Raw genomic sequence first — 27621 nt, forward strand, 5'->3', positions numbered from 1 at the left:
TCTCATGAACTGTTACTAACTTAAGTGTAATAACAGGCTGCCTACTCTTTGAACATTGCTGAATATACTCCTTGAGACTGCGTTACAAATGAGACTGTGTCTCTGATGAAGGAAATTTAGGTAGCCCTCTAGTTTATGAAGTTCCAGATTGATAGGACATGGTTCTTGATACCTTCTAATGTAACACAAATTTATCAAGGTGTTAGAGCCATCATTGCTTACAGTCTCCTTCCCTCATCCTTTCAAAATGACTGTTGTGAAAAAAAGGAGATTGTTGCATAATACCTGATTGACATTAGCCCCCGTGATTGCAATGGGAACTCACAAGCCTGGCCATTCAACATGGCATATTTCTGAAAATACTGACTTTGGGGGTGATTGTTTTTATTCTCCTGTATCTGCCAAGTGAGACCACAGTGCCTCTATCCGGATTCATGAGGAAGGTCTATCTAGAAAGAGGCCAATACAGCAGCCTCTTTAATTCTAGAAATTTGTGAGTGACTGTATCAGTGAAAAGCCAAGAAAGTTAGAAAATAATTTAATAAAAGAGAGAATTCCTAAGGTGTTCTAAAGAATGAGTTTTCTTCTTCTATGTAATCCATCTTGCTTATATGTCATTTTATGCTTCAGTTACTTTGAATGTTTAAAAAAAAAGGGAGAGATATTGTAGATAGGAAGGGGGTGAATTTTGAAGTGGCAGTACACATGGACATTTAATATACATATTATAAACTTCGTTTTCTAATCGGGGTCTAAATATGACAGGTGTGGCAACCCAGTTGAGCCAGTCATTTCCCGTATAGAAGCAGCTCACGATGTATCAAAGATTTCTCCACATCAGGTGTTAGTGTGTACAGTGGGGCCTCTCTTCAAGTGACTGAAAGAATTCCCCTGTGGAAAATCAAAACACAAAGGCAGCCTCTCTGCCTGGTTTACCTTTGTGCTCAGAATGTCATTTGAAAACAAAGTGATGGCCTTCCTGGAATTTTAATGTACAGATACGCTTTCTCTTTCTAGTTGAAGGTTTTAAGGCAGAACATCAAGGGAATGGAATGTTAAGAAATCATCTTTTTCTTTTATTCAAAAATGACTTTTAAATATTTGAGAGGAAATTTCTTTTAATAGCTCTAGGAACGCTTCAAATAGCACACTTAGAGCATTGAGGTAGATCAGAGAATCTAGCAAAGAGGAGAAATCTCATTCGATCCTGCAAACTGAACCACTGAACTACACACTGTGGTTTCTGATGTCTTCCACTAGTGTTTTAAATGTGTCACAACTGATAAAGAGTCTGCCCCTTTCTTTAGTACGTCATCTGCTTATTAATTACAGAATTAAGATTTTTTTCCAAATTTGTTAACGAAATTGCCCATTTATTCTATCATCTTTCTCAGCATTGCTTTCCAATATATATGATATTTATTTTCTTTATATATCATAAATATTTTCAGGCCTAGAAGAGACTTGTATCCAGCTAGAGTCATTTTGCAGTAATAAAGCCTTTGTGTAAGCCTCAAATTTCCGTAACCGATTATAACAATGTTCCCAGGGTAGACTGATAATTTGCAAAGAGAAAATACTTCTCCCTCCATCTCAAAGACAAAAGCTATCCCCTAATCCTTTCTCTCATATTAGGAATGTCAGATAACTGGTTTGGAATTATCCAAAATTTAATCTCTTCTCTTATTCCCATGCACAAGAAATTATATTTTTCATGAGGCTGGTATCATTTTATGATTTTGTTTTCTTTTCATTTTCATACGTCTCGGTTTCTTGAATGGGTTGGAAATCTGTGTTCTTTGGGAAAACCTGTGCTTAGACTTCCATCTCAGTGGACCATTATTATCATCTTAAAGGTTCTTGGTAAAGAATTTCAAACGAGACAGTATTGCCTAGTTCTGCCTACGAAACTATTTTAGCATCACCTACAAAATCGAGTGGGTAAAGTATAAGCCAAAACAATTACATAAAAAATCATGTTTCTTAGATATGTAGTTCTTTGCCAAGTCCTTTGTGTCAATCCTTATACCATACCCATCTTTTTTTTTTTTTTCTTTTGCCGCCTCTGAGAAGTTTGGACATATATACGGAGTTTTCATCTTCTTGTAATGTGTTAGAAAATCTGCAAATCTAGTCAGTCTCTTTCCTGGGCACAATGACGAAAATGAGAGAGAAGAGTAGTATACAAGCATTCAGTGGAACATCTGTTCTCCTGCTTGATGGACGAGCTCATTGTACTTGAATTCAGAATAGATGCCATAAGCTAAATTTTTTAAAGATGCAGGTTGAAACATTTAAATACATGTACCAATCATGAAAAGTGATCATATATACTGATGTCTTGACAATTTCAGCCATTTGAAAAGATGAACATTTTTTTCTTATTCAGCCAAGATTTGCTGAGAACCCAGTAAGTGCAAGGTTCAGTGTTAGCTGCTTTAAGCATATAAACACAAATAATATATAAATGCCTACCTTCTAGGAGTTTGTAGTTTCAACAGAGAAAATGAACTGTATATACAAATTAAAAGCCAAAATAGAGTTTGGTGAGTACCATTCAAAAAAACAAGGAGTAAATACAAATTTCGCTCTATTATTTTTATCTTTTTTTTTTTTTTTTTTTAGCAGAGGGGAATGACCGATCACTGCCAGTCAGTTAAAAAGAGGTGGTTTCAGTGGAGGCAGTATTCAAGTGGGGGCCTGGAGAGTTGTTCAATTTCAGGAGCTAAATGTTGTGGAACTTGTGAGGGAGCTGAGGAACAAGAATAGAGCATTTAGGGAGTAGTAGCAAGAAGCCCACTGTGATGGAATGTGTTGTGTGTCGTAAGCAAGTTTAAAGTAAAATTGTGGATGCCCTTGAGAACCCTGCTAAGTTATCTACGTTTTATTTGGGAATCGAGAGAGCCTCTTGAAGGCTTTATATTTGCAGTTTAGGATGATACCTCTAGCAGCAGTGGAGACTGTTAGAGGAAGGAAGAAACTCTTGCTATGATTAGGAGCACATAAGTAAGGGCCTAAAGAAAAGTGGCATTCATGAGACTGGAAGGAGAGCAGACGGACCTGGAGGACAATGATAAGCTAATACCAGTATGTCCATTCTATTCCTTTTTTCTGTAAGGTAAAATCAGTATCCATTCTTAGATACTGAGAGGATGAGAGAATTTGGGAAGTCAGGAGGAAGGGAAGGAGTATCTGGGAAAAATTAAGAAACTCATACTAATTTGAACATATATGTAGGGGTCTCTAGAAATGATTGGAAATGAAGATCTGGGATTTCATAGAGTATCTGAGTTTAGGAACATTAATGAAGAGACATATTCTGCATGGAGGCTGATAGTTAAAGCTTGGGCTGACCTTGCCAGACAAGAGAGGATAAGAGATGCTAGTAGAGAATAGAACTTAAGAATATGGGTTCAGGGCCAGCCACAGTGGCTCACACCTGTAATCTCAGAACTTTGAGAGGCCAAGGCTGGAGGATTGTTTGAGACCAGGAGTTCAAGACCAGCCTGGGAAACATGGTGATTTTTTTTTTTTTAAAAAGAATGTCTATAGGATGGAGTCAGAGGCAATTAACTCAGGAGGGCATGAGCAGTTGGAAAGATGAGGATGGGACTGGTTTAGTACAAAATTAAAAGAGCCAGAGATAAAAGTTTTAAAGAAGGCAAATCTGGAAAAGTTGTCTAGAAAGGTAAAGAGTAAATAAAGGCAATTAGATTTGGCAAATGAAAAAAAAAATAGTACCCATGGTGGTTTGGAGTGAGAAGAGATGAGGAGTGAGTGGTAGAAGCAGGGCAGTGAGTGGATATGGATTAGTTTCTGTTGGATTGGAAAGTAGAAGATGGGCCTTGAAGGAGGCAGGTAGAGCCAAGAAGATGTTTTCCTAATACAAGCTAAAATAGGACAGAACTAAATGGGGTAGGATATCATAGAAATAAAAATCATCGATATTTAGTCCATTTCTTCTCCAAGTAACTGTATTCTTAAAAAGTATAGTATCAGTTGTCTATTGAGAACAAACATACCAATCTCTGAGCAATAACTGTAATAAAACTAAGTGAGAACTGCTGAATCTTTTAAGTTCTAAAAATTCTATATTTTATAAAGCCATATCATCAATTCTGTACATCACACATCTGTAATTTGAACTGTGGAATTCTCTTTTAAAATTGTAGACTTTATTTGTTCATTGTTTGGCCTCCATTTCCTAACTAATATACAGTAGTATTAAGTAGTACCAAGCACTAAGAAGCACAGTAGTACTAACGACTACCGTCATTCACATTTAATTAAATACTGACTTATTTTGCATTGTAAATATGTACTTTGGTCTCCTTAACTGTATGATAGTGCCTTGAGGGCTGGAACTCTAATTTTTCTCTTGATTTTCACATAGCACCTAACACCTTGGGACAAAGTAAATGTTCATTAAACATTTTGCAACTGGTTAATTACTGGTACTTTATGCTTCGTAGGATCATTTAATACGCCATATAGAGAGTCCAATAAAAAGTGTCTATGAAGTAATTTGTACTATCAAAATGATTTTATTATAAAATATTTCACTCTATTAGGAAATTCGTATTACAAAACATCTTCCGTCCTTTCTTTTCTTTATTCTCCTGTCCCCTCCCCTCTATTTTGCTAATATTGCATCACAGACTTATCATTAAATCCACTATTTCCTGGATTTTTTGCTTCTTCTAATGTTAAAGGTACTTCTCTAGAAAGTCATTATTTTATAACTGAAATAGACTCTCCTTTTCCTCAGAAGATGTATGCAACCAGCCCTTACTCCGACCCCGTGGTGTCAATGGATCTGGATCCACAGCCAATCACGGATGAAGAAGAAGGCTTGATCTGGGTTGTAGGTCCTGTCCTTGCAGTGGTCTTTATCATCTGCATTGTCATTGCTATTCTTCTCTATAAAAGGTAGGTTTGCCCAGTATTTCTGTGGTAATTTTGGAGGCTGCCTTATTTTTGAAGACTTGATCGTTGTTCTGCTGTCCTTAGGTGATTGATTTTAGTAGAAATACTTCAGTGCCATTTCAATTATTTTTGGAAAAGTGTTTACATTACAGTAAGATCAAAATGTAAAGACTGTACTATTTGGAATCTTACCCAGTTTTGGTATGGACTTCTGTTGTCCAACGTGCATCTATTCCGGCCTCCAATCTTCTGAGCTGTTTTATGCAGATGAGCACTTTTCATAACAGTTGAGGCATTAGTGCATTCACAAACAAATAATTCCATGCAAGCTTTCATTTGATTGTTTTAGATAATTAATTGCTCGATTTCAATGTGTTTTTTGAAACACTATCAGGATTTTGCAATTTGTGTACATATCATAAATTTAATTTGCACAAGTGTTGAGATAGCTCCCTGTAGCTATTTCTCAAAATTTAGCAAAAGCAGATAAAAATTAAGGAAGGGGAAAAAAAAGAGAGGGATGGAGAATGAATCATCTCCCAATTTTCTTCCAACTCTTATTCCACATCTTCACTGGTGAATTCGTGTGTGTGTCCAAAAAGGGATGCCAAGGTACCATGTTCCTTTTTAAACAAATATAATCTCAGTCTTATTATGCCCATGTGTTGATTTGAGTAGTGTCTTTGACTACAATTAGGATGCAAATAATCTATATCTACCCACATTTTTCTGATATGCCGCTCTTTTTCAATTTTATTTCTGCCTCTAGCATCTAATCTGTAATAAGATTTTTTCCCCTAGGTCACTGGCCAGTCAGTTAGACAAAGGACATTAGTAATTGTTCTTATAAATTCTTTCTGTCTTAAGAATATAATTATAATATAAATATGAACTTATAAAAAGTAGCATATAATATACTTTCTTAAACATTTAAAATGACTAAATTCAAAATTACTTCCCTTTATATAGAGTTTTATTTTTTTTCCAGTCCAAATTGTATTTTCACAAAACTTTAATCCATGTTCTCATTTTCCTTGTGGTGTGTTATATTTTGAAATGCTACTGTGAAGTTGATCTCATCCTTCTACTACAAGATAGCTTCTCTCCCTGTCCCTAACCTTGGCCTTCAAAATCTAAAAAGAGTATCTTCATTTTGATTCTTGCTTACATGCCTAATCTGATAATCTCATTTCCGTTCACTCTTTTTCCTACCCATCTAGCTCCCTTTTGGGGGGTTTATATTAATTATTTTCACCCTCACTCCCTTAGTCTTCTGTCCCTGGAATAGCGTTTTTCCCCCATAACCTGTTATCTTGACTCTTAAAAAAAGAAACTCCTTCAAAACTCTTCTCCTTTGAAAAAACTTGTTTTTAAAAGGCTCCATTTCGGCCGGGCGCGGTGGCTCACGCTTGTAATCCCAGCACTTTGGGAGGCCGAGGTGGGCGGATCACGAGGTCAGGAGATCGAGACCACGGTGAAACCCCGTCTCTACTAAAAATACAAAAAAATTAGCCGGGTGTGGTGGCGGGCGCCTGTAGTCCCAGCTACTCGGGGAGGCTGAGGCAGGAGAATGGCATGAACCCGGGAGGCGGAGCTTGCAGTGAGCCGAGATTGCGCCACTGCACTCCAGCCTGGGCGATAGAGCAAGACTCCGTCTCAAAAAAAACAAACAAACAAACAAAAAAAAAACAAAAAAAGGCTCCATTTCATTTTATTCCAGCATTAAGAGAGGGTTGAGAAAATAAAGGACAAATGAAAGAAGTTCATAACCATAACCCATTAAATTGCCTATCCTATTTTAGTTATAAAGAATTAAAGAAATATCCATCATTATTTTTTTCGTGAACACTGCCATCATTCAATTATCCATGCTGTAAAATAGCTGAAAAAGCAAGTGATTGAAAGCCAGAATCTCGTCTCATTTGATGATCTGAATCTTCCATTCCAATCTGTATCTATAAGCATGTATCTTAAGGAACCTGTTGTATTTTATTACCTCTCTCCATGTAAGAGATAAGGGCAGGAAGCACGAGGTACCCACCTGCCTCGTGAGCAATCACAGACCCTGTTTGAGTCCAAGCAGGAGCTGGTGTCCTTTGCTGTCTGTACGCTGCACTTTTTTCCAGAAGAGAATTCAATAATAAAAAGCAGTAGTATAATTCTAATTGTTTTCTCGGAAATATTTATTTAGGTGGTCACATACTACTATGGGAGTAGGTCAAAAAACAAGTGATTGTTGACAGGTGTATGTCTAGACCATATCACATGACATTTTGTGATTATTTGAAATGGGAAAAATTAATGCCTTATTTTTTAAGTTATGTTTTATTTGGATATACATAGCTATCGTTAATTCATACCAAGTAACAGATGTATATGGTATTTGTGAATCAGTTATGTGAATTTGAAGAAATATGATTATAGCCCTAATAATTTTTAAAAGATAATTATTTTCTTTCTTCATCTGCAAGTGCTTAAAAAATCAACTCACTTATAATTTTTCCTAATCCCACAAAAAGAAGTGTCATATTTAAAGGTTTTATGACTCTGTTAAAATAGAGTAGCATTTTAGTGTGGGCCTATGTAAGCATCGTCTAATGCAATTGGTGGGAAATGCACACATCCTCGAATGCTAAGTATATTTAGCTAACCATCTGAAGGCCCGTGAAGCGTTTCTGAAATAGAAATGCTTGCTTCAGCAGTAAAGAACATTCCTGACTTGAAATTCAAGTAGAACCAACAATGTCCTTCTTGATGATCATGAGGCAGTTCAAAAGGAAATCTTCTGTACCCAATGAATAGTGTCTTTTATAGCTTGGATTCTGAGCAAAGTTAATTACGTAATAAATACTCCATTCTCTCTTTTTAGGTGCCTTTCAGTTTATATACAGGTCATTGGTAATGACTCAGAATTGAAAGTATCATTATTATTATTATTGTCAGAATATTTTACTTCTCATATGCAAATAATGCTTTGAGAAGAAAATGAGAATAAAATGTTGTTGACTCACATTATGTTGATAATCCACTTTATCATATATCTCTGCTTCTAAGATGCTTGCATTAGCAATTGGTCTGTAGCTATAGATAGTTTTATCATATAAAGAAGTATATTTTACCCAGCTGTCTGAGGAGACTTTGAGACTTATTCCTATTAGATCTATTCATGTGGAAATGACATACTGTTTGATCTGGCATTCTGTTCATTTAACTTTTGTTTTTAACCTAGTAATCTGTATACCTATAATACATTGATAATCAGTAACAAAATAATATCACCAGGGCTTTGTAAGATCCCTAAAATACACTCTGAGTCATCGGAAAATTAAAATATATTTGGTATATCTTTAATGTTATAAATTTTCTTATACTATAATTTTAAAAAAATATGATATGGGCCATGACTTAAAATACACATTACAGAGATAAGATAGTAGCAACGTTCGGACAAGTACTGGACTGAGGAGCCAGGAAACCCGAATCCAGGTCCCAGTTCTGTGACTAGCTGGTTACGTGGGGTAGAAATTCATGCCAACACTCTGAGACTAGATTTCTTCATTACAAAATTAGTGGGTGGACCAGATAATTAGACCTTTTTAATCATAATGTGCTATAATCTGAAAACATTAAACACCGGGTAATAGTATTGGTACTGCACGTCCATCTACTCCAGCAAAAAATTCACAAGGCAGTTGAAAGTTCTTGTTCTGTATATCTGTTACATATGTAAGGCTTTTCAGACTTTATTCCAGAACTGTCCAAGAATTATTTATATAGAAAATAAACATTTAAAAATAAACTGTTAACCTTACCTCTATGGAAAAGCATTTCAAGATGGATAAAAAGTGTTTATTACATACTATGGAATCAAAGAAAGTGTAGATCAGGTGGTCCTAGAAGTCTGAGATGCACTTCAGGCAAAATTAACATCTTTGAATGGTAATAATCTAGCCTGCATGCACACTATTTGTCCATCCCCATCCCAGGATGTGGAAACCATGAGCTAGATGAGACTAAAATATAGGCTTCAGTTTTTCCAGCCTTTACCTGCTCCAACACTGGCTCTCTGCAAGCTTTGTGTCTTTAGTCTTCTCTTTCTGTGTCAACCCTCCATACAGTTCCAAGCCCTCATCAAAGAAATGCAGTCCAGAATATTTTGAGATGCTATGAAGAAATATGTGGCCACACCCAACCATACTGGAAGCTGCTGGTTGACTCTGCTTTCTGGCTTCTGAGTAGGCCCTCCCTAGGTTAGGAATGCCTTTCCTGTCACTCGCCTGCCACTCCTTTTGGCTTGTATAACTCCAACTCATCCTTTGGAAGTAAGCTAGGATGCTACCTACTAAATCAAGCCTTTCTGGGTGCCTGCCTCATCTTCTATCCTCTCTTCTCCTCCCCTCTCTAGCAGTTCAGGCTGCCTTAGGATCACTTTTTCTAGGCTCTTAAAGTACTTTCTACTTGTCTGTTATAGAACCTACCGCATTACTGTCAATGCCCCTTTTCTTGTCACTCTGCCTCCACTAAACCACAGGTCAAGGACTCTGTCTTATTCATTATTGTGTTCCTACTGCCTAGTAGAGTGCCTGGCACACAAAAATATTGAATAATTAAATGTATACAAGTCAAACAGTATTAAACAAACTCAATTCCTTCTATGTGTTGACTCCACTCAATATCACCTTTATTTTGGCTGGCAAGAGTTGCAATAAAATCCTTGGCCTGTAATTTAAATTTACCGGTTGTGAAAGCTTTCAGACTTAGATATTTGTACCACATATGTACCCAGGTGTATGGTGAGGCTGACCTTTATCTAGAACTATGAATTTGTGCATTTGAATACTCAAACAGCCTTTTAATACACAGAACTGATAATTCACTAGATGGTTTTCCATCCCGAGGCAAAGATTTTTCTACAACTGATTCCCTGATAAAGTCATTGATTTTAGAAAGTGAACAAATTGGAAACATTTATGTAGAATTTTTTTTAACCTGGCACACTAAGTAAATCACTTTAAAGTTAAGAATAAGAAGAATTAACCAATGTGTTTGATATCATTTTCATCATTTACTTTGTATGTGTGTGTTTGTACCATTTAAATGTGGATTTTTTATTTTTGAAAAGAGATGGATTGAATTATCTCACAGGGCCAGATATTCCAGCCACTTGGGTATATATTTCATTGGCATTAAGAAAAACTTAGTACCTTTATTTTGCAACTGAGAACTCACTGAAAACTTTGCGATTTACCTCGAAGTGAAGATTTTTAGATTAATTGTTTTCAGGAAAGGTTATACTCTGCAGCAATAATATGTATGGTTATTTAAACAATCAACATATTATCACAGGTGAAAGAATCTATAAGCATGAACTAGTTGTGTTCACAGACAGCACCACAGACTAGGAAAATACGTGTTCTGTCAATGGCTGGTAATAAAATGTTTTTCTGGATTAGCCCAACTGTCTAAATGGGCCATGCTCTGTAGATTTATAATGATGGGTATTATATTTTCCTAAACTGAAGATGCACTTAATCCTTCACTGGAAAAAAAGACGTGGCAAGAGGTTTTTGAAGAAATCATTTCTGCCACCTTATTATTACCTTTTGGTGTATTACTCAATTGTGCAAATTTCTGTGTAGTTCAATACAATTTGCAGATATTTTATATCATGAAAGGAATTATATACCTCTTAATTGAAGGCTTATTTTAAATGAATGAATTTCTTTTATGGAATGATGCTGTATTCCCATCGAGTACATTAGTTTTCTCATAGCATGTTTTTTAAAAATCAAATGAGCTCTCCACTATCGAACACTCCCTGTGATATAATTAATTGTGGCAGTATTTTATAGGTGATGGATAAAAGTGCACGTGGCATTCACACACACAGACACACACACACACACACACACAATGTATCAGTGATGTAACTTCATGTCCTCTGTTTAGTTCATAATCAGAGGTCTATAAATATTTTGATTCACTGTCGCTTCTGAATGTATGTCAGTTATGTGTCCTTGCTTGTGAACACTATTTCTTAAATCTTGGTTGTCATGGTTATCCTTGTTACCATTGGCCAACTAACATTCAGCCTTTCTTTTTCCTTTTTTTGCTGCATTAAAATGGAGCAGTAAACCCGACAGGTGAGGAATAGAGAACAAACCCCTTTAACGTTCAGTAAGAAAAAAATAAACTGGTAGACTTCGGAGTTGTTGAAGAGGGGAGGGCGGGGCTGCACACAAAAGATAATACCTGGCACGTGGAAGATGGGCAAAGCCTACATATACACAATAACTTCATTAAAATGATTCTGGGGAAAATAAATATTTTGTTTGCATAAGAAAAAAACAGACTAAAGGCGAAGTTTAAAAGATAGTACACAAACCAATATCTGAGTTTTGTTTGTGGTCAAGATTAAAATGGGCATTTGTGTGTGTTGATGTGTTTACAGAGCAGAAATGTGAGATGTCTCATAAACTGTTTTGTTTTGTTTTGTTTGTTTTTACCAAAGATTAGTTTTCAAGTTTGACTACAGATCACCTAATGATATTAGCATTTTCATACCCTGCAAATATTGATGACAGTGCCTTAGTGAGAACTCTTCCCTAATTCAAAATTATTATCCATGTCTCCTAGTCTTGGACAATAATAGCAATAATAATAGCTAAAATATACTATGTGATTATTGAATGATTAATCCAAACTAACCTTCTAGCTTTCTAACTCATATCTATATATTCATATACACTTATGTATAAATATACATGTAACATATACACTTATGTATAAATATACATGTAACACATATATAAATTCCTGATTAAAATTAAACTACAAAAAACATCTTGAAGATCACCTACCTTTCTCCCAATGCCATATTCCAGTGGTTTCCATTGAGTGGCCTCTGGACCAGCAGCCATAGCATCAGCACCACCGGGGAACTTGACCGAAATAAACACCCTTGGACCCCACCTCAGACCTACTAAATCAGAAAGTCTAGGCATTGGCCCACCAGGCTGTATTTTAACAAGCCTTCCCAGGTGATGCTGATGCATACTAAAGTTTGAGAACTATTGCTGCATTATTTACACTAAAATGACTTTATGTTGGTCAGCAAGCCTCATGTTAAATGATAAGAATTTTTAAACCTCTATGAGGGTGTCTTTTTTGTGTGGACATCTCTAGTGTCTGTTTATCCAGCAGCAAAACACTTGCAAAATAGTTTGTTTTTGTTTTTTCAGCCAAAAGATGAAACACTTTAAACTCACTTAAAGTACTATCTTTCATCGGCCAGGCATGGTGGCTCACACCTGTAATCCCAGCACTCTGGGAGGCCAAGGCAGGCGGATCACAAGGTCAGGAGATCGAGACCATCCTGACTAACCTGGCGAAACCCCATCTCTACTAAAAAATACAAAAAATTAGCCAGGCATGATAGCGGACGCCTGTAATCCCAACTACTCAGGAGGCTGAGGCAGGAGAATGGCATGAACCCGGGAGGCAGAGCTTGCAGTGAACCGAGATTGCGCCACTGCACTCCAGCCTGGGCGACAGAGCGAGACTCCGTAACTTTTATCATAACACTTTTCACATTTTACAACTTAATGCTTTCTTTTTCTATTAAAATGAGAGAGTTGAACCAAAACTTAGACATCATCTTCTAATCTCCCTCTATTTTATACACAAATAAACTGAAAACTTGTAGTTGACACATACCAGTAGTGGCAGAGTTGGGATTACATTCTTAATGTTATCAGAAACAAGTATTTGGATTGATTTACTTGAATATTGATAGTAGATATTTCTAACAAGTATATGTTTCTTTCGAAAGCCTCTTCTCACATGTCTGTGTATCTTTGTTTCAAGACCATAAATATGATCTTTCACTCAGCTTCTCTTTGTTTTTTCTTCCCCCCCAGATGAGAGCCTGGCGAATGCAAAATACCCCGTAGACCAGAGTAGCATTTGTATTGTGTATTACCCACATCCCAAACAACCACATGCTTTTATAGTATTAGCAGTTTCTGACAGATCCAAAATGTCAAGTGATCTTCCATTTCCTTTTCACCTACATAACTCCTCCACATAGTATATACTTCTCACTGCAAGAAATAAACTCGCACTAACATTTTATAATCTTAATAGAAAAAAAATATATAGTATAGCAAGGCAAAATTTAAAATCTGTTTCTATTCATTATTCTTTCCATTTTTCAAATTGAAAATGAGAATGATGAGACCTCTGAAATTTATCAGGAAAAAGGTTACTACTTACATTCATGTTGGGCCTAATTTAGACCATTATATGTCTTTTAATATTTTATGACAACGTTTTAAAACTCTTTAGTATTATTACCAATGATGACCAAACTCTTCATCTTCCACATCTTTCCTAGAAAAGGTTTCTGTGTTAGAAAACAATCATTATAGCACATCACATAATAAGTGTTTAAAAATAATGTGATAAGAATGTGGACAGCCAGAATTATCCATGTTGTGATCATCAAAACAAAACTAAGCAAAATACATTTAAGCAGCTGGTTTTCTATTTGGCTAGGATTTCAGGAGTCTGAGGTCTTGGAAACAATTTCATGTGAATAGACAGTGAAAGCGAAGTTAGTTATTAAATGTCACTACATCCCTCCCTGTTCATTCAAATTGTGAATTGTAATTTTAGTCCCATGTCTTGAGTTTTCTGAGACTCACATCTTTGCAACAAGATGTAATTCCTAACTTTCCTTGCACCAGAGAAATTGGCTAAATTACTTTAGAGAGTTTTCTTTTCTATCCCTGCAGCTCAGTGTCACTCACCCCAGCCACAGGGAAAAAGCAGATAAGGAGGTTACCCTACAATACCTGCAAGAGTAAACTAGTTTTCTTTACTCTTATCAGATAGATATTTCTAATTCTGGTTTCCATAATCTTGCAAGAATGGCAGAGCCACGTTGGGAAGGGAGAAAAATCTAAATTTTAGTCATTGGGCCTGACACATTAGTAAAGAAATACATACGTGTCAACTTATGCAAAATGATCAAAACATGAGAAGGGCCATTGGTATTATTTGAAGTGAGAAGACCAACCTTATGTTTCACGTGGAATTGCCTGGCTGGCTGCACCCAGTGACATTTCATTAACCCATTTCGATTTTGCATCTTCAGTGGTAGAAGGAATCTCTTAGTGTGGTGAGGCGAAGACCCATAGCACAGACACAGTGACATTGCCTACTCTGAAACTGGTCATCATGTGCTCCTTTCGCATGGTCTTATGAGCCTGTCTTTTTCTTCGTCCTCATATCTTTTTCACCAGCCCTTTGTCTCTTCTTTTCCTTTTCTTCTTCCTTTCTACTCCATAGAACTGGAGCTGCCAGTACCTTGGCAGGTCACAGAATACTGCTCACCTCTGATTGGTGGAATGGGTTGGCAGCACATTTTGTCCCAAGGCTGTATCTGACACCTTTAGGTAGAAAGAGGAAATCCTCAGACAGGTTGATCTAAGGTACCGAGAAAGCAACATGTCTACTAGGACTTAGCCATGAAAATGTATTCCATTAAGGATGTTTCGCCAAAGGCATTGCACTTGAGCAAATCATGTGCATGTCCCCTTTTTGTCAATCTTCTCTTCACCCCCTGGTTAGTTTTATTTTATACAGATGAGCAGAAATGGGAAGAAAGGCTATTTAACAGGAGCCCTCTGGCTAACCATAGAATGACCTGGGTGGCATTGAATGAGAGCCCATTGCCACAGCAACACTAATGAGCTGTACCACAGTCACACTGAACAGAGAAAAGGAAAGTTCTTAAACACTGTGCAGCACCTTTTCCCCCCCAGTAAAAATGCCTTTGCTTTGAGCATGGGTGAGATACGAGGATTGTGACTCTGGCATAGAGATTGCAGGCATTAGTATTTGGAAAAAAACCACTGTTTGAAAATGGCTTCCATTGATTAAATGGGTTTTTAATCTAATTCAAGCTGGAAGAAGATAGTTATGACTCTGTGATTAATTTTTTAGTGGATAAAGAAATCTTATATACAGATCTGACATTTCTTGCTTAGAAATTTGTTAAAATTACATAATGAAAGCTTAAATGGGGATATCTAATAAAGCTAGTAGATAGCTTTTAAAACAAAGTTAAAATGTATTGTGTGAAGAATCACATTTGTAACAAGGCACTGTCAATGGCACCTTGAATGATTATCAGGAGAGATGATCTACCCACCAGGTGAAATTACATTTTCTCTGATCTTTCTGTGAACCTTTCGTTAACAAAATATTAATCACAGTTAGCTTAACACTGTTAAGAGCTAACACTGTATTTTTTCTTCACATTTGAAAGAGAAAGGGGAGTTTTGTTTTACCTGGTCCCGATTGTCCTAGGCATTAGGATAACTTGGCATCTTAAAAATGCACTTGTATTTACCTGCCTTGTGGGAAAATCTAAGGCGTCTCCTCTCTGTAGTCAGCACTTATATATACTTAGGGCTAAGGGGGACAGATTTAGCTGTTCAGCTTAAGGTCAGGTAGTTTCTCTATGGTAACAACAGTCTTAGTATTGGCAACTTAGGGGTATTCTATCCTGTTTCTCACAGATAGAACTAGTAGATAAGAGAGAATTGCTCAATAAGGATCCAAACGTATCTCACCAAGATCCCCTTGAAGCCGAAAGGCAGAGTTGCTGAATTATTTAATCCTACAGTTGGAGGAGGACTTCGAGATCATTCACTTAAACAAAAATTTTAGACCTGAGAGAACAATTAGGCCAAGGGGGAAAAGCAACCCAAACTGGGTCACAAGTCACCTGGGTTAAAAAGTTGTAAAACTGAAAACTTGGGAGGTGGGGGTAGTGCAGGTGCAACGCTCTGCTTTTCTATCTGTTTCAATTGGTTTTTGTTTTCTTCTTAAATTTCTATTTTCCCCCTATAGGAAGAGGGCAGAGTCCGACTCTAGAAAAAGCAGCATACCGAACAGTAAGGAGATCCCTTCACACCACCCAACAGACCCTGTAGAACTGAGGCGCCTTAACTTTCAAACACCGGGTAAGAAGCATCACACATCTAATCCACACACAGTCTTTCCCAGAAGTTGTACAGCTCAATTGATATTAAGAGTTGAAGGTATCACTTTATTTTGAACCATTTTGTTCATCCTGCTCTTTTATTTTATATTATGGAGACTTGCCCAAGCAAAAGTCTGAAAGGAAATGAAGTTCTTTCTGCAAACCTGAAATGGGGTAGGGAAGAAAAAGAAATGTGGTTCTTCTTCAAATTTTGGAAGAACTATAGTCTTTATAGTAATATCTACCATTTTAATGGGCTCAATTATTGTTTTTATTATTTCCAATGACACCAATCTGGAAAGAATTCAGTTTCTCATCTTATCAAGTGAATGAATGAGTAAATGGATGGATGACTGTACACATCTTTCATCCCATGGGAAAGCATAGATTTGTTCTATATTTTCCTTTTTGTTTGTGTTTATGGTACTCTGAAAGAGGAAGGAAGAAAGGGAGGGAGGGAGGAAAATGAGGTAAATATTTTTAAATATTGCTTATACTAAATTTCACTGATCACTTCAGGCTTCTTACTAGAGAGAAACATAAAGTGACTGAGGATAACAAAAAATATACTTGTTTCTTAAAATAAAGAACATTAAGTGCCTCAACAGAGGAACACTAGCATTCCTGCTGAGGGGCCTTCTGTACAATATTGTTTATTCATGCCTAGATCTATTTGACTTTCATTCAACTAAAGCATGTTTATACCAAATGAATGGCAAATTATGAATGGCAGAGGGAGCTGAAAATATAAAACCGAGTGACCCTATCTTAATATGTTATGATAATGAACAAAGTGAAGAGCTAATCTAAGAAGTCTTTGGGATTAAAATGTGGTTGTAGTGTTGTCCCACAAATTGTAGACAACTTTCTTTGTGTCATATGGATGTTCTGATTCACAGTATGATACACTGCAGATATATTACAGTGCACATTTTACAGTGAATTATTTTGAACATGGTTTATTTCGTTCAGCGTATTTTCTCTTTTACATGTAGATGTGCCATAGTAACTAGTAACCCTTCAATTGAAAGAAATGTTTAGCATTTTCAATGTGGCTATATGATCATCATAATGTTGGTATTTAAAAAAAAATTCTAACTCATATGAGGTTAGACTTTAAAAAAAAATTATTTCATCATGCACCGGGAACGTGTGCATGATGATTGAACAAACTCGTGTCATCTTCCAGGATAGGTTGTAGCCCTCTGGATGCATCTTGTTGAGTCACCTACTGAGTAATTTATTAAGGCAACTTGATATGAATTAAGTTACTGTAGTAAATTTCGTTGGTTCAGCGCTTTTTGAAATAGGTGGATACTAACTACTTCAGCCTATAAGCAACTTCTTTTTGTTTTTGGTTGTTTGTTTGATTAATGGATTTTTTGAGACAGGGTCTCACTCGATTGTCCAGGCTGGAGTACAGTAGCACAATGACGGCTCACTGCAGCCTCAACCTCCCGGCATCAGGTGATTCCCCTACCTCAGCTTCCCAGGTAGCTAGAACTACTGGGGCATGTCACCACACCCAGACAATTTTTTGTTATTTTTGTGGAGGTGGAGTTTGGCTGTATTGCACAAGCTGGGCTCCAACTCCTGGGATCCAGCCATTCACCTGCCTCAGCCTCCCAAAGTGCTGGGATTACAGGCATTAGCCACCACTCCTGGCCTACAGGCAACTTCTTGATAATGGACGGAGGAATTTATATTCCTTTCAGTTTGGCACACTCAATGTATAGAGGACCCAAAAGCTGAAGAAATGATCTGCTACATGATTCCTTGCGTTTCTTACCTCATCACCCTTTAAAAGAGCAACATGTTTTGGAAATAGAAAAACGGATCAGATTTCTCAGTACCTTGCTGCTATCTCTGCACTGCCCCTCCTTCCTCTGTTTTTGACATAAATGCCATTTGTGCTGGAACCAACCTTGGTCTTCCACCACAGGCAGAAACACAGTATAAGGTTGAGCAGAAAGGCAAAGGTACCCCCAAAAGAAGAGAGCCAATGAGAGTGCTACACCTCACCTCCTCTAGTGCCAACAGGAAATGTTTCCAGGAATAAATACAAAGCAAGAATGGGAACTGTGTAGAGAGAATGATTAAAACGTGCTGGTGGCTGCAGGTAAGAGAATAGGAATGTCTTCAACCAGGAGACTTCTGTCTGCAAGTACTTCTCACTTTCAGATGTAATTTTGCAAATATGGCCAAACTCAAGAATTCTATTAGCAATTTAATTTTCCCAATGTATTTGGGAATATTATATCCATTTATAGAGAGAATCTGTTAAATTTTATATAAGATTCCAGAAAGAAGAATGAATGTTACAGTTGTAACATCTCTTGTATCACCAATGACTTTACGAAATTAAAATGGGGACCTGAGTATAAAGGAAGGTGTCATTTAACTAAAGTTAGACTTATCACCTCAAATAGATAAAGGAATAAAGTAGACAAATGAGATAAGAGAGGAGCTGTAGTAGAGGAGGAGACTAGAAAAGGAGGAATTGTCCTAAGATCCTAGCACATCTATTCACTCAGGAAGCAGTACGTTATGCCCTTTAGCTCGGGTAAGCGATTCACTTAAGCTTGATTTGCTGAAATTGTTTATTTGCCATCCAAGCTCTATGTTGTGGCCTGCTGTCTGGAAAATTTTCACCGTTTTACAAAGGAAATAGACTCCGCTGTTAATATGAAATTCATAGAGATGTGACATTTGCTTCAGCCTGCATAGATTTTAGCCAGTGGCTGTGAATTACCCTAATTACTTGCCAATAGGATGAGAGCAGAATGTGGGGTTGTTAACCCAGTAACCCTTTTGTGATTGTTCTTCTCCTCTTTTTCGTAAAGAATCGAGTGTTTTCTTGGATAATGAAATAAAATAATCCTTTATTAGGTGTTGCATAACAGGTGCTATGACGCTAATTTTTAGGTTTTTAAATTATTTACATTTCACTATCTGAAATGTGGCTTTTTAAATATTATATCTGCTATGAATGTATAATTGCCTACCCCCAAACATTATAACACTTGAGAATATTTATTAATAATATACATAAGTAGAGAATTAGTAATCCACATCTTCTGTTCAAAAAATGTCTTTCAATGAAATAAGATGCCTGTGATTTATATACCCAGTACCTAGTACAGAATTTGTTACCGAAGGCAAATCGATTTCTGCTTCTGATGGGTCTGTTACGAATGATAAAATAGCAAACAAACATTACAATTTGAAATTCAATAGGCCTTTCAGAAGGTAAAGAAAGCACATTGCTTAGTTCAGTGATTCTGTAAATTCTACTTTCTCAAAAAAATCATCTTGTGAATGAAAGATTCATTTACATTCTAAGTCATTTATTCTTTTGGAGAATTGAGATTTAAGAAGTCAGATCTTTTTTCCTTAATTCTGCCCGATATTCCCAATTTCATATAAATGTAGCGTTCCAACAATCTAAGTATGTCAAAGAACTGTACCCATAAATGCAGTACCACAAACGTAGTTGGGTCAGAAATAGTTAGATTCCCGTCCACTGTTGCTCAGCTGAGGCACAAAGACAAGACAGAGAAACCTGCTTTTTTGTCAGTATAACCATCCTTGTGAGGTTGGAGAGTGTGGAGAGGAACATTGCTTTAGCACATTTTCAAACTTTCAGACAAGAATCAAGTCACTCTCTGACACTGCTGAGAGCCTTCCAAAGAAGTAGCTTGGACTTGAATCTGTACAGAGCACCTTGAGGAGTTATCACCCTTTTTTTTTTTTTTTTTTTTGAGACGGATACCTCGTCCGCAGGATGGATCAGGCAATCGGCTCACTGCAACCCTCCTGCCTCAGCCTCCTGAGTAGCTGGGACTACAGGCGCCCGCCACCACGCCCAACTAATTTTTTTGTATTTTTAGTAGAGACGGGGTTTCACCGTGGTCTCGATCTCCTGACCTCGTGATCCGCCCGCCTCGGCCTCCCAAAGTGCTGGGATTACAAGCGTGAGCCACCGCGCCCGGCCCAACCCAGCCCCTTCTGAAAACTATTTTATTTTTCTCTTATTGAGCATGACGTAATTGTGACTTAACCCATTGCTGCATCAGAGACAATATGGAATTGTTGAGTAAATTTTTTTTCTCCCCCTAAATGGTAGTTTTTCTGGGAATAGGACTAGATTCAAGATAAACAGTCTCATAGGATCCCAGGATGCTGCATAATGTTAGGACTAATCTATTACTTAAGTGATGGGTTCACATGGTAAGTCTGGACAAATATACGGGAACATTTATCATTTTTTGTGCTTGTACACTTTCATTATTAAAGTATCCTTTAAAATGAAAAAAAAAAAAAAAAAATCCTGTCACTCTGTGAAACACTGTGTGTAAGCACCTGAACAGGTCGGGGAAGCTCATGCTTTCACAACTGAAAGCAGGCACCTCAGCTTGTAAGTATTTTGCATGATTGTAAATGTCTGTCTTATTGTGGTTCAGATGGCAGTGTATAGCCAAGTTATATTTGAGACAACATGAGCTGCCTAATCATTTAAGAGAATAATGATTTAAACAATAAATCATTGATTATTAGTGTACAAGGTCAGCCAGAATTAGTGTGAAAAAGGCAATTTAAGTAACGTCAGTTGTATCACCAATAACTACCAAATTAAAATGGGGACTTAAGTATATAGGAAGGTATCATTTAGCTAAGGTTGGACTTACTAGTTCTAACAGATAATGGAATAAGATGGGCAAAATAAGTAAAAGAGACAGGTCATGTAGTAGAGGAATTTACTGGAATTATTAACTGCTGATCAAGTTTTACAAGTCTTTAAGGTCTGTGGAAGAAGGGAAGAAAATATTCACTTACAAAAGGTGCATTTAAAGGAAATGTCCATTAAGCTCCATACATCTCTGTAGACGGCAGTAACTGGGTATGCACGAGGATGGGTTAATAGATACGTTGTTTGTTCAACAAAAATGAACTGTGTTAGCCCCATTTGCAAGGAAAGTTTTCTCTTTCTTTCTTTTATAAACAATTTCCAAATTATTTTAGTCTCTCCCTCCCAGAACATCTTCTTTTTAATTTCAAAAGCAACACGTTTATTGGGGAAATTTTGGAAACTAGAAAATAAGCTTGTTAACAATTATTGCATATAGATTGTGACCATTTAGGTGTTCACTATGTTACTCTTTAATTTTTTGTATGTTTGAAAATTTTTATAATTATATGGTTGGAAAGGGGCCAACAAAAGCACTTTTAGAGAAGAAAAATTACTCTTCATTCCACCACTTTTTTTCTTCTTTTTTTATTTGACATATTTAAAATTAAAATTAAAATATTTTGTGTCATTACTCCAATTTAGTCTCCAGAAATATCTGCCATGTATAGTTTCATGTATATCTTTCCAGACTTAATTTGTGTATGTAGTTATTTAAATGCTATAATATAGAGTAGGTGGGGGTGTGTGTGTGTGTATGTATGTCATGTATGTATACACACACAATTTGCTGTTGTGGCATTTAGCTATATAAAAATGGACTTTTTTCAAGTGAGTGTATTATGTCTTATCTTCTTTTTAACAGCTAATGACGATGGTAGTCAGTTCTGTAGATATCAAAATGTATTAACTCATTCCCTATTAATGGAGGCTAAGTTATTTCTCATGTTTTGCTATTACAGATACTACTGTAATGAGCATTATTGAGCCCATATATTTTGACACCGTCATTGCTATTTCTGCATGTAAGACACCTGGAAATATGATAGCAGGGTCCTAGGGTAGGCACATTTACCATTTTGGTAGACCCAGTTACAGACTTTTCGAAATACTGTAAAAATCCTTTACTGAAGGTTTGAACCCCTCTGGCCCATGGCTTTTAGAATTGGGCAAAATGATGAAGATAAACATAATATTATTAAAAGATGGTGATATATAAGAAAACCAAACAAATTACTAATATGTGTTCATTTTTCTTCTTTTTCCCAGCAAAGAAAATTTAGAGGTTGAGGATCTTAGAGAAATTCACTTTCTTTTCAGTACAAAGAAACTTGTAAGAGAAAATGCTACTGATAGCATTGGTGGTGCACCAATCATTACCTTCCCCTCTGCCTGCGTATTCAATATTAAAGTGTGTGCTGTCCCTGTTCATACCTCCTCCCTGGCCCAAAAATACCTGCAAACAAAACCAAAACTATAGTGTTTATGCTTGCACCTTTTAGGAAAAGAGATTTAAAACTCGATGATCAGATGTTACAACATAAAGACCTCGTTTTCATTCAGTGGATGACCCTAATATGTTTTGCCCTAAAGCATACATGGATGGTAGGTGATTGATGGGCTGTGGAAAACAAAAACAAACTCCTAAAAAGTTAACAGATCAGAAACAGTGGTATCAACAGCAGAATGTCTGCACAGCAACTGAATAAGCTTTAAAAAGCTCTTGAGCTGTCTCTTCTCATCTATTAATACTGTTAGTTGGATCAATGCTAACAAGATCCATTTTTATACTTTCGTATTATCTTTTATACAGTAAGGAATTTAGGTGTGTGACCTAGGTTAAGAATACTGGATGTGTTCTTTCTGTTTTATTTTCTGAAATTTCTGATATAAAGAAACAGCTTGTTCAAATTCTGTATTTTGAGAAAGTCTACATTAGAAATGAATTTTACAAAAAAATTTTTAAATGTTTTGAGGCAGGATCTTGCTCTGTTACCCAGGCTTGAGTGCAGTGGCACAATCAGAGCTTGCTGTAGCCTCAACATTCCATGCTTAAGTAATCCACCCACCTTAACCTCCCAAGTAGCTGGGACCACAGGCATGTGCCACCATGCCCGGTTCATTTAAAAGATTTTTTCTTGCATAAACGGGGTCTTCCTCTGTTGCCCAGGCTGGACAGAAACTACTGGAATCAAGTAAAAATTTTGAATTTTAATTATGCCATTCATTGCTTACCTAGAGAAGCACTTTTGGTGACTCTTTCATTTAATGATGATCCCCAGTCACAAATTAAATCTAATTGTCATTATCATTGTATCAGGAAGCTTACAAATCAATGTTCTCTTTATCTTTAATTTATCATTAGTTTGTGTTACAAATAATAAACATAGCAGAGAATTTGTATTTCATTCAGGGAATTCTAAATAGTGCATAAATTATGTTAAAAGTATGACAAATATTTAATGAATGAATTTTCTCTTTCTGACTGTTAACTCATAGAAGTCTACTTTTGTTAAGACTGTGGTAATTGATTTGATGAAAAAATTAGCTTCTCTTTGGTCCATAAGCACAAACTGTTCTCCAGCCATTATCACAATTTGTCAGTAAGGAAAATCATGAAGAGACTGTTACTGAGTCATTACAAACACACGTATATAGTGACAGAAAAAAATCATCTAAAAGATGTACCACCGTTATTAATGACTTCAAAAACTCTAGTTAGCAGAATAGTTATATAGTGCCTATTGGCATTTAATGCAAGGTTTAAAAATATGAAAATAGAGCAAGTGTTTGATAAATATTTTTCTATGGATAATGAAATCACTTGAAGCATTCAGTAGCCTTACTGACTTAGTAAAATAGAGCAGGACTTTTGAAAAGCAAAAATACCATAAATTAGCTTCTAAAAAATATTCTGCCAAATAGCATTCCAGGTTTTAACACTTTAGTACCTTTAGTTCATGTTTTCTTGGAAACTTAGGATATTTTGGCAAGCAGTAACTGGAAAATACAGATGTGTTTTTGCATCCCATTTTCCTCTTCCCCACCAATGAAACAGATGACCTAGGTGAAGTCCCTGTATTGACACTTTTTCTCAAACTGAGGGTGGTTTATGATCTCTGTCTTGCTGCATAGAGACCCCAAACAGTCTTAAAGACCCAGCTTTATGTACATGTCACCACTCGTCCAGGGGTGTTAAATGATTAGAAAGACAGCATGGCGTCATGTGAAATGTGCTAAATGAGAGTGGACAGGGTATAGGATCAAATTCCTCATGTAGCTACAGTTCTGCTGATAGTGATGACCTTGATTGAGTTCTTTAACTCCTCTGGGCTTCATTTTTCTAATTGGTAGAGTTAATGGGGGATCAGGTTAGAGAAAGGGGGAGGTAGATGTACCCATAGGGGATGAACCATGCAAGAAGCATACTTCTTTATATTCCCAGCACAAAGCAGTATCTAGTCCATTGCCTTGTGGATACAGGCATGCAGTCTGTCACTCCCAACACTCCTTGATTCTAATTCACATACGAACAGATGAAAGAAGGTTTTGTTCTTTTAAAACAAAGGCCGTAATCTGGTTAGCCATATGTGGTCTGCAAAAGAGCTTATCGTTTGACATGGACTGAGTTTCAACAAAATTTTGAGTCAACATTGAAAACTGAGGAAATGCCACATGGTACTCTGGATTTTTAGTGGCTATTGAAAACCTGAACAGTCTAAACCTGTTGGCCTTGCCTTCCCACTTGGCAGAGCAAGTCCTGGAGCTGAATAGTTTCACCCTTTTCAGAAGCGCCCCCATGTGTACACTAGCGCTAAAGATGAGTGACATTGAGACTGAGCGTTAGTTGCCATTTATGTCAGGCTTATGGCTGTTTTTCACATAGTAAAGAATTATTGTTCTTTCTGGAGTCTCTGTTCAAAGTAGAGAAACAAAAGCCAGCCCTGGAAACTCGCTCATGGTGAGGAAATGGGAAAGAGTGTATTTTTTGTGTGTGAAAATGTTGACTATGTGATACTTAGCCATCTTCAGTCATTTATCTTACCAGCCTAGCCCTTTCCATCCATGGAGACTTTGTCCCCCACTTTATTTAGAAGATCGCAAATGCCATTCTCGAAATAATACAGTAGAAAGATGCCCAAGCTGCATGTTTAGATGTTGTTATCTGCTGTCTGGGCTTATGTAGACAAGTCATCTAACTTTTCTGGATTTGAGTCCTCTTGTATAAAATGAAAGTGCTGGACTAAGTCATCTCTAAGATGCCTCTCAGGTTAAAATGCCATGATTTTAAAGTTTACTTCTTATAAGGAAGTCACCATGACATTAGTCTCACAAATATGTACCCTATTAAAGGGAGCCATCCTGTTTTTTCCTCCAACCTAAGGCAGATTTCAGTGACCGCATCTGTCACTTCTCATGTTGACACTATATTGTGGAAATCATAGCTTCAAAATAAAAAGTCTTGCCAGATTTGATGCGTGCCTTTAAAATGCATTTATGGGTCGGGCGCAGTGGCCCATGCCTGTAATCCCAGTACTTTGGGAGCCCGAGGCAGGCGGATCATGAGGTCAGGAGTTTGAGACCAGTCTGACCGACATGGTGAAACCCCATCTCAACTAAAAATGTAAAAATTAGCCAGGTGTGGTGGCGCGTCCCTGTAATCCTGCCACTCAGGAGGCTGAGGCAGGAGAACCACTTGAACCCAGGAGGCAGAGCTTGCAGTGAGCTGAGATGGCACCACTGCACTCCAGCCTGGGCAACAGAGTGAGACTCTATGTCAAAAAAAAAAAAAAAAATACATTTCTGTTGTACATTTGTAGCTTTGAACTGATGAGGTCGTGACTGTGGCAAGCCCTCCCTGCTTGTTAGCTGTGCTTCAAGTTCTTTGCTGCCAATGATAGCTGAGTACTAAAGCTTGCTAATGGGGTGTTAGAGGGGATACAAGAATATCACCAAGAAGAAGCTCATCTCATTCTCATAAATCCTGATATGATTTCTAAATAGGAAAAAGAAAGGAATAAATGGAGTTATAGCCCCCCCATCATGAATCCCATAGGACTAAGAGCCAATGCCGAGGGGCTTTAAAAATATCAATATATAGCTCCCACATCCAGAGACCTGAATTAATTGGTCTGGTGTATCGCCTGCAAAAAAAAAAAAAAAAAAAAACTAAAGCACATCAAGTAATTTAAATGTGTAAACTCTGATGTAGTAAAGACTTTGGTTTATAGGCTGAGCAGTGGTCAGGTCGCCAGACAAAACGTTGAAAAGATACCACAGTGAGGTCAGCTTCATAGTTTTCTTAGTGTCTGCCTTTTCATTCAAAATCTAACATATTTGTTTATATCATATAACTTTTTTTTTCAATATTGGGCAGTGGAGACGTTTCTGCAGAATTGTGTAACAATATTTTGAATTAGATCCTTGGTCATTGTTCTCTGATACAAGCTAAACAGTTTCAACTTAGAGGAGTTTTACTCTTGAGGATTATTTTTATGCCGACATTTGGTCTTTTCTGATATATGACATAACATCATAATAGACTGTGTATATATTTTGGCTAATGAAAGAAAATAGCAACAAACTTAAATAGTTCAAAAAATAAACAATTCAACTGCATACTAGTTTTCCATTTTGTAAAAAGTAAGTACTCTCCCCCCTTCAAAGAAAAGGTACGATGAGTTTTAGAACCCTTACATATGCACCATGTCCAATAGACCCTTCTCTGTTCAGAAATTCTATCTGTATGTGGGAAGAATGAAAGTTATGAAGAAGAGAATGGCTCTTGAATTTATCTAGTTCTCTACTCTTATTTTAACAGTTAAAGAAATCAAGGCGCTTCACAAATGGTGATTTGTCCCTATTAGTAGATGGCAAAACCAGAAGTAGAACCCATGTCCAGTATTCTAAGCCAGGGTTCTTTCTCCCGTGCCATTGGATTCACACAGATTCTCCTCCCTTTTCTGTGAAACATCCATCTGCCATTTTTACTTGTCCTAGAAATTGAGTGCAATATGGTAACCAATGATAAGTTTTATGTAGTGATTCTTTAATGCTGTGATATCTTGCATGTGATACATATATGTATATATATTCTGATGTGGAATATAATGAATCAGTGTAGGTCTGCTTGAATTTTTCTTTAATAAGCTTCCAATATAATACTTCCAGACCATGTGCCAGTGCATGCCACAAGTAAATATGTTGATCACATCTTTGGTTATTACTATGGTCTTCTACTGCTGTTATACTAATACTTTTCCCATCTCCAACTGGCTTTACTTTTTGCAGCTTTGAGCAGTAATTCAGTCCCCTACGCCTCCCTGATTGGCTCTGTGTCCTCCCTCTCTAGCCAAACCACCACTCAGTCCATATATGATAATAACTCTCTCCCACGATTCGCTCGAAAAGGTCTAAACATCTTTGTCTCTATTATTTTCTCTGTGAAAGCACTGTAATGATGTCCACATCAGTCCATTTCCATTTCCAGATAAGCCTAAAGTCACCAATGCCTTTGCATTTCCATTCTTTTCGTTGGGGGTGCCTCATCTGGATAAGATCACGTAATTATCAGATCACTGTCACCCTCTCACTCCCTCCATAGAGTGTAAATTATTTCAGCTCTACCGTTAATACAGAAAAGTTTCAGAAAGGGTTCCAAAATTTTGTTCCAAAGGCATTATTATATCACCGACAAAGAATTTCTACTTGCAAGCAATTCAGTTTTATTGGCTCTCCACTAAAATTTTAGCTGACTGGAAGCAGACCTTCATAGCCATAAAAACGAAACCACCACAATTCACAACACCTGCTGAAGTGGTAGTCTTCAAAAAGCAGGATAGCTTTTTACTTAACTTACCAGAATCATTGATAACATGGCATTTGAGATAAAGGAACTTACTGGGTGACTTTTAACAATGGTATAATTCCTTAAATGCTCTTAAAGTAGTGACAT

The 27621-nt window shown here is 36.9% G+C and overlaps 1 protein-coding gene across 18 annotated transcripts in view; it reads left to right on the forward strand.

Moving 5' to 3' along the window:
* PTPRD (protein tyrosine phosphatase receptor type D) overlaps positions 1-27621 on the forward strand; it is a 2332625-nt gene that overhangs the window by 2183555 nt on the left and 121449 nt on the right. For 7 of the 18 annotated variants that reach the window (XM_058431782.1, XM_058431784.1, XM_058431785.1 and 4 more), the window contains 2 exons: positions 4769-4929; positions 15847-15959. In XM_058431782.1, coding sequence (XP_058287765.1) covers positions 4769-4929; positions 15847-15959 — 274 coding nt within the window. Of the gene's footprint in view, positions 1-4768; positions 4930-11054; positions 11070-15846; positions 15960-27621 lie in introns of all 18 variants that reach the window. The other 11 variants (XM_058431781.1, XM_058431783.1, XM_058431791.1 and 8 more) reach the window with 4 other exon arrangements.

Source organism: Hylobates moloch, unplaced genomic scaffold, assembly GCF_009828535.3.
Source record: "Hylobates moloch isolate HMO894 unplaced genomic scaffold, HMol_V3 SCAFFOLD_19, whole genome shotgun sequence".
Taxonomy (NCBI): Eukaryota; Metazoa; Chordata; class Mammalia; order Primates; family Hylobatidae; genus Hylobates; species Hylobates moloch.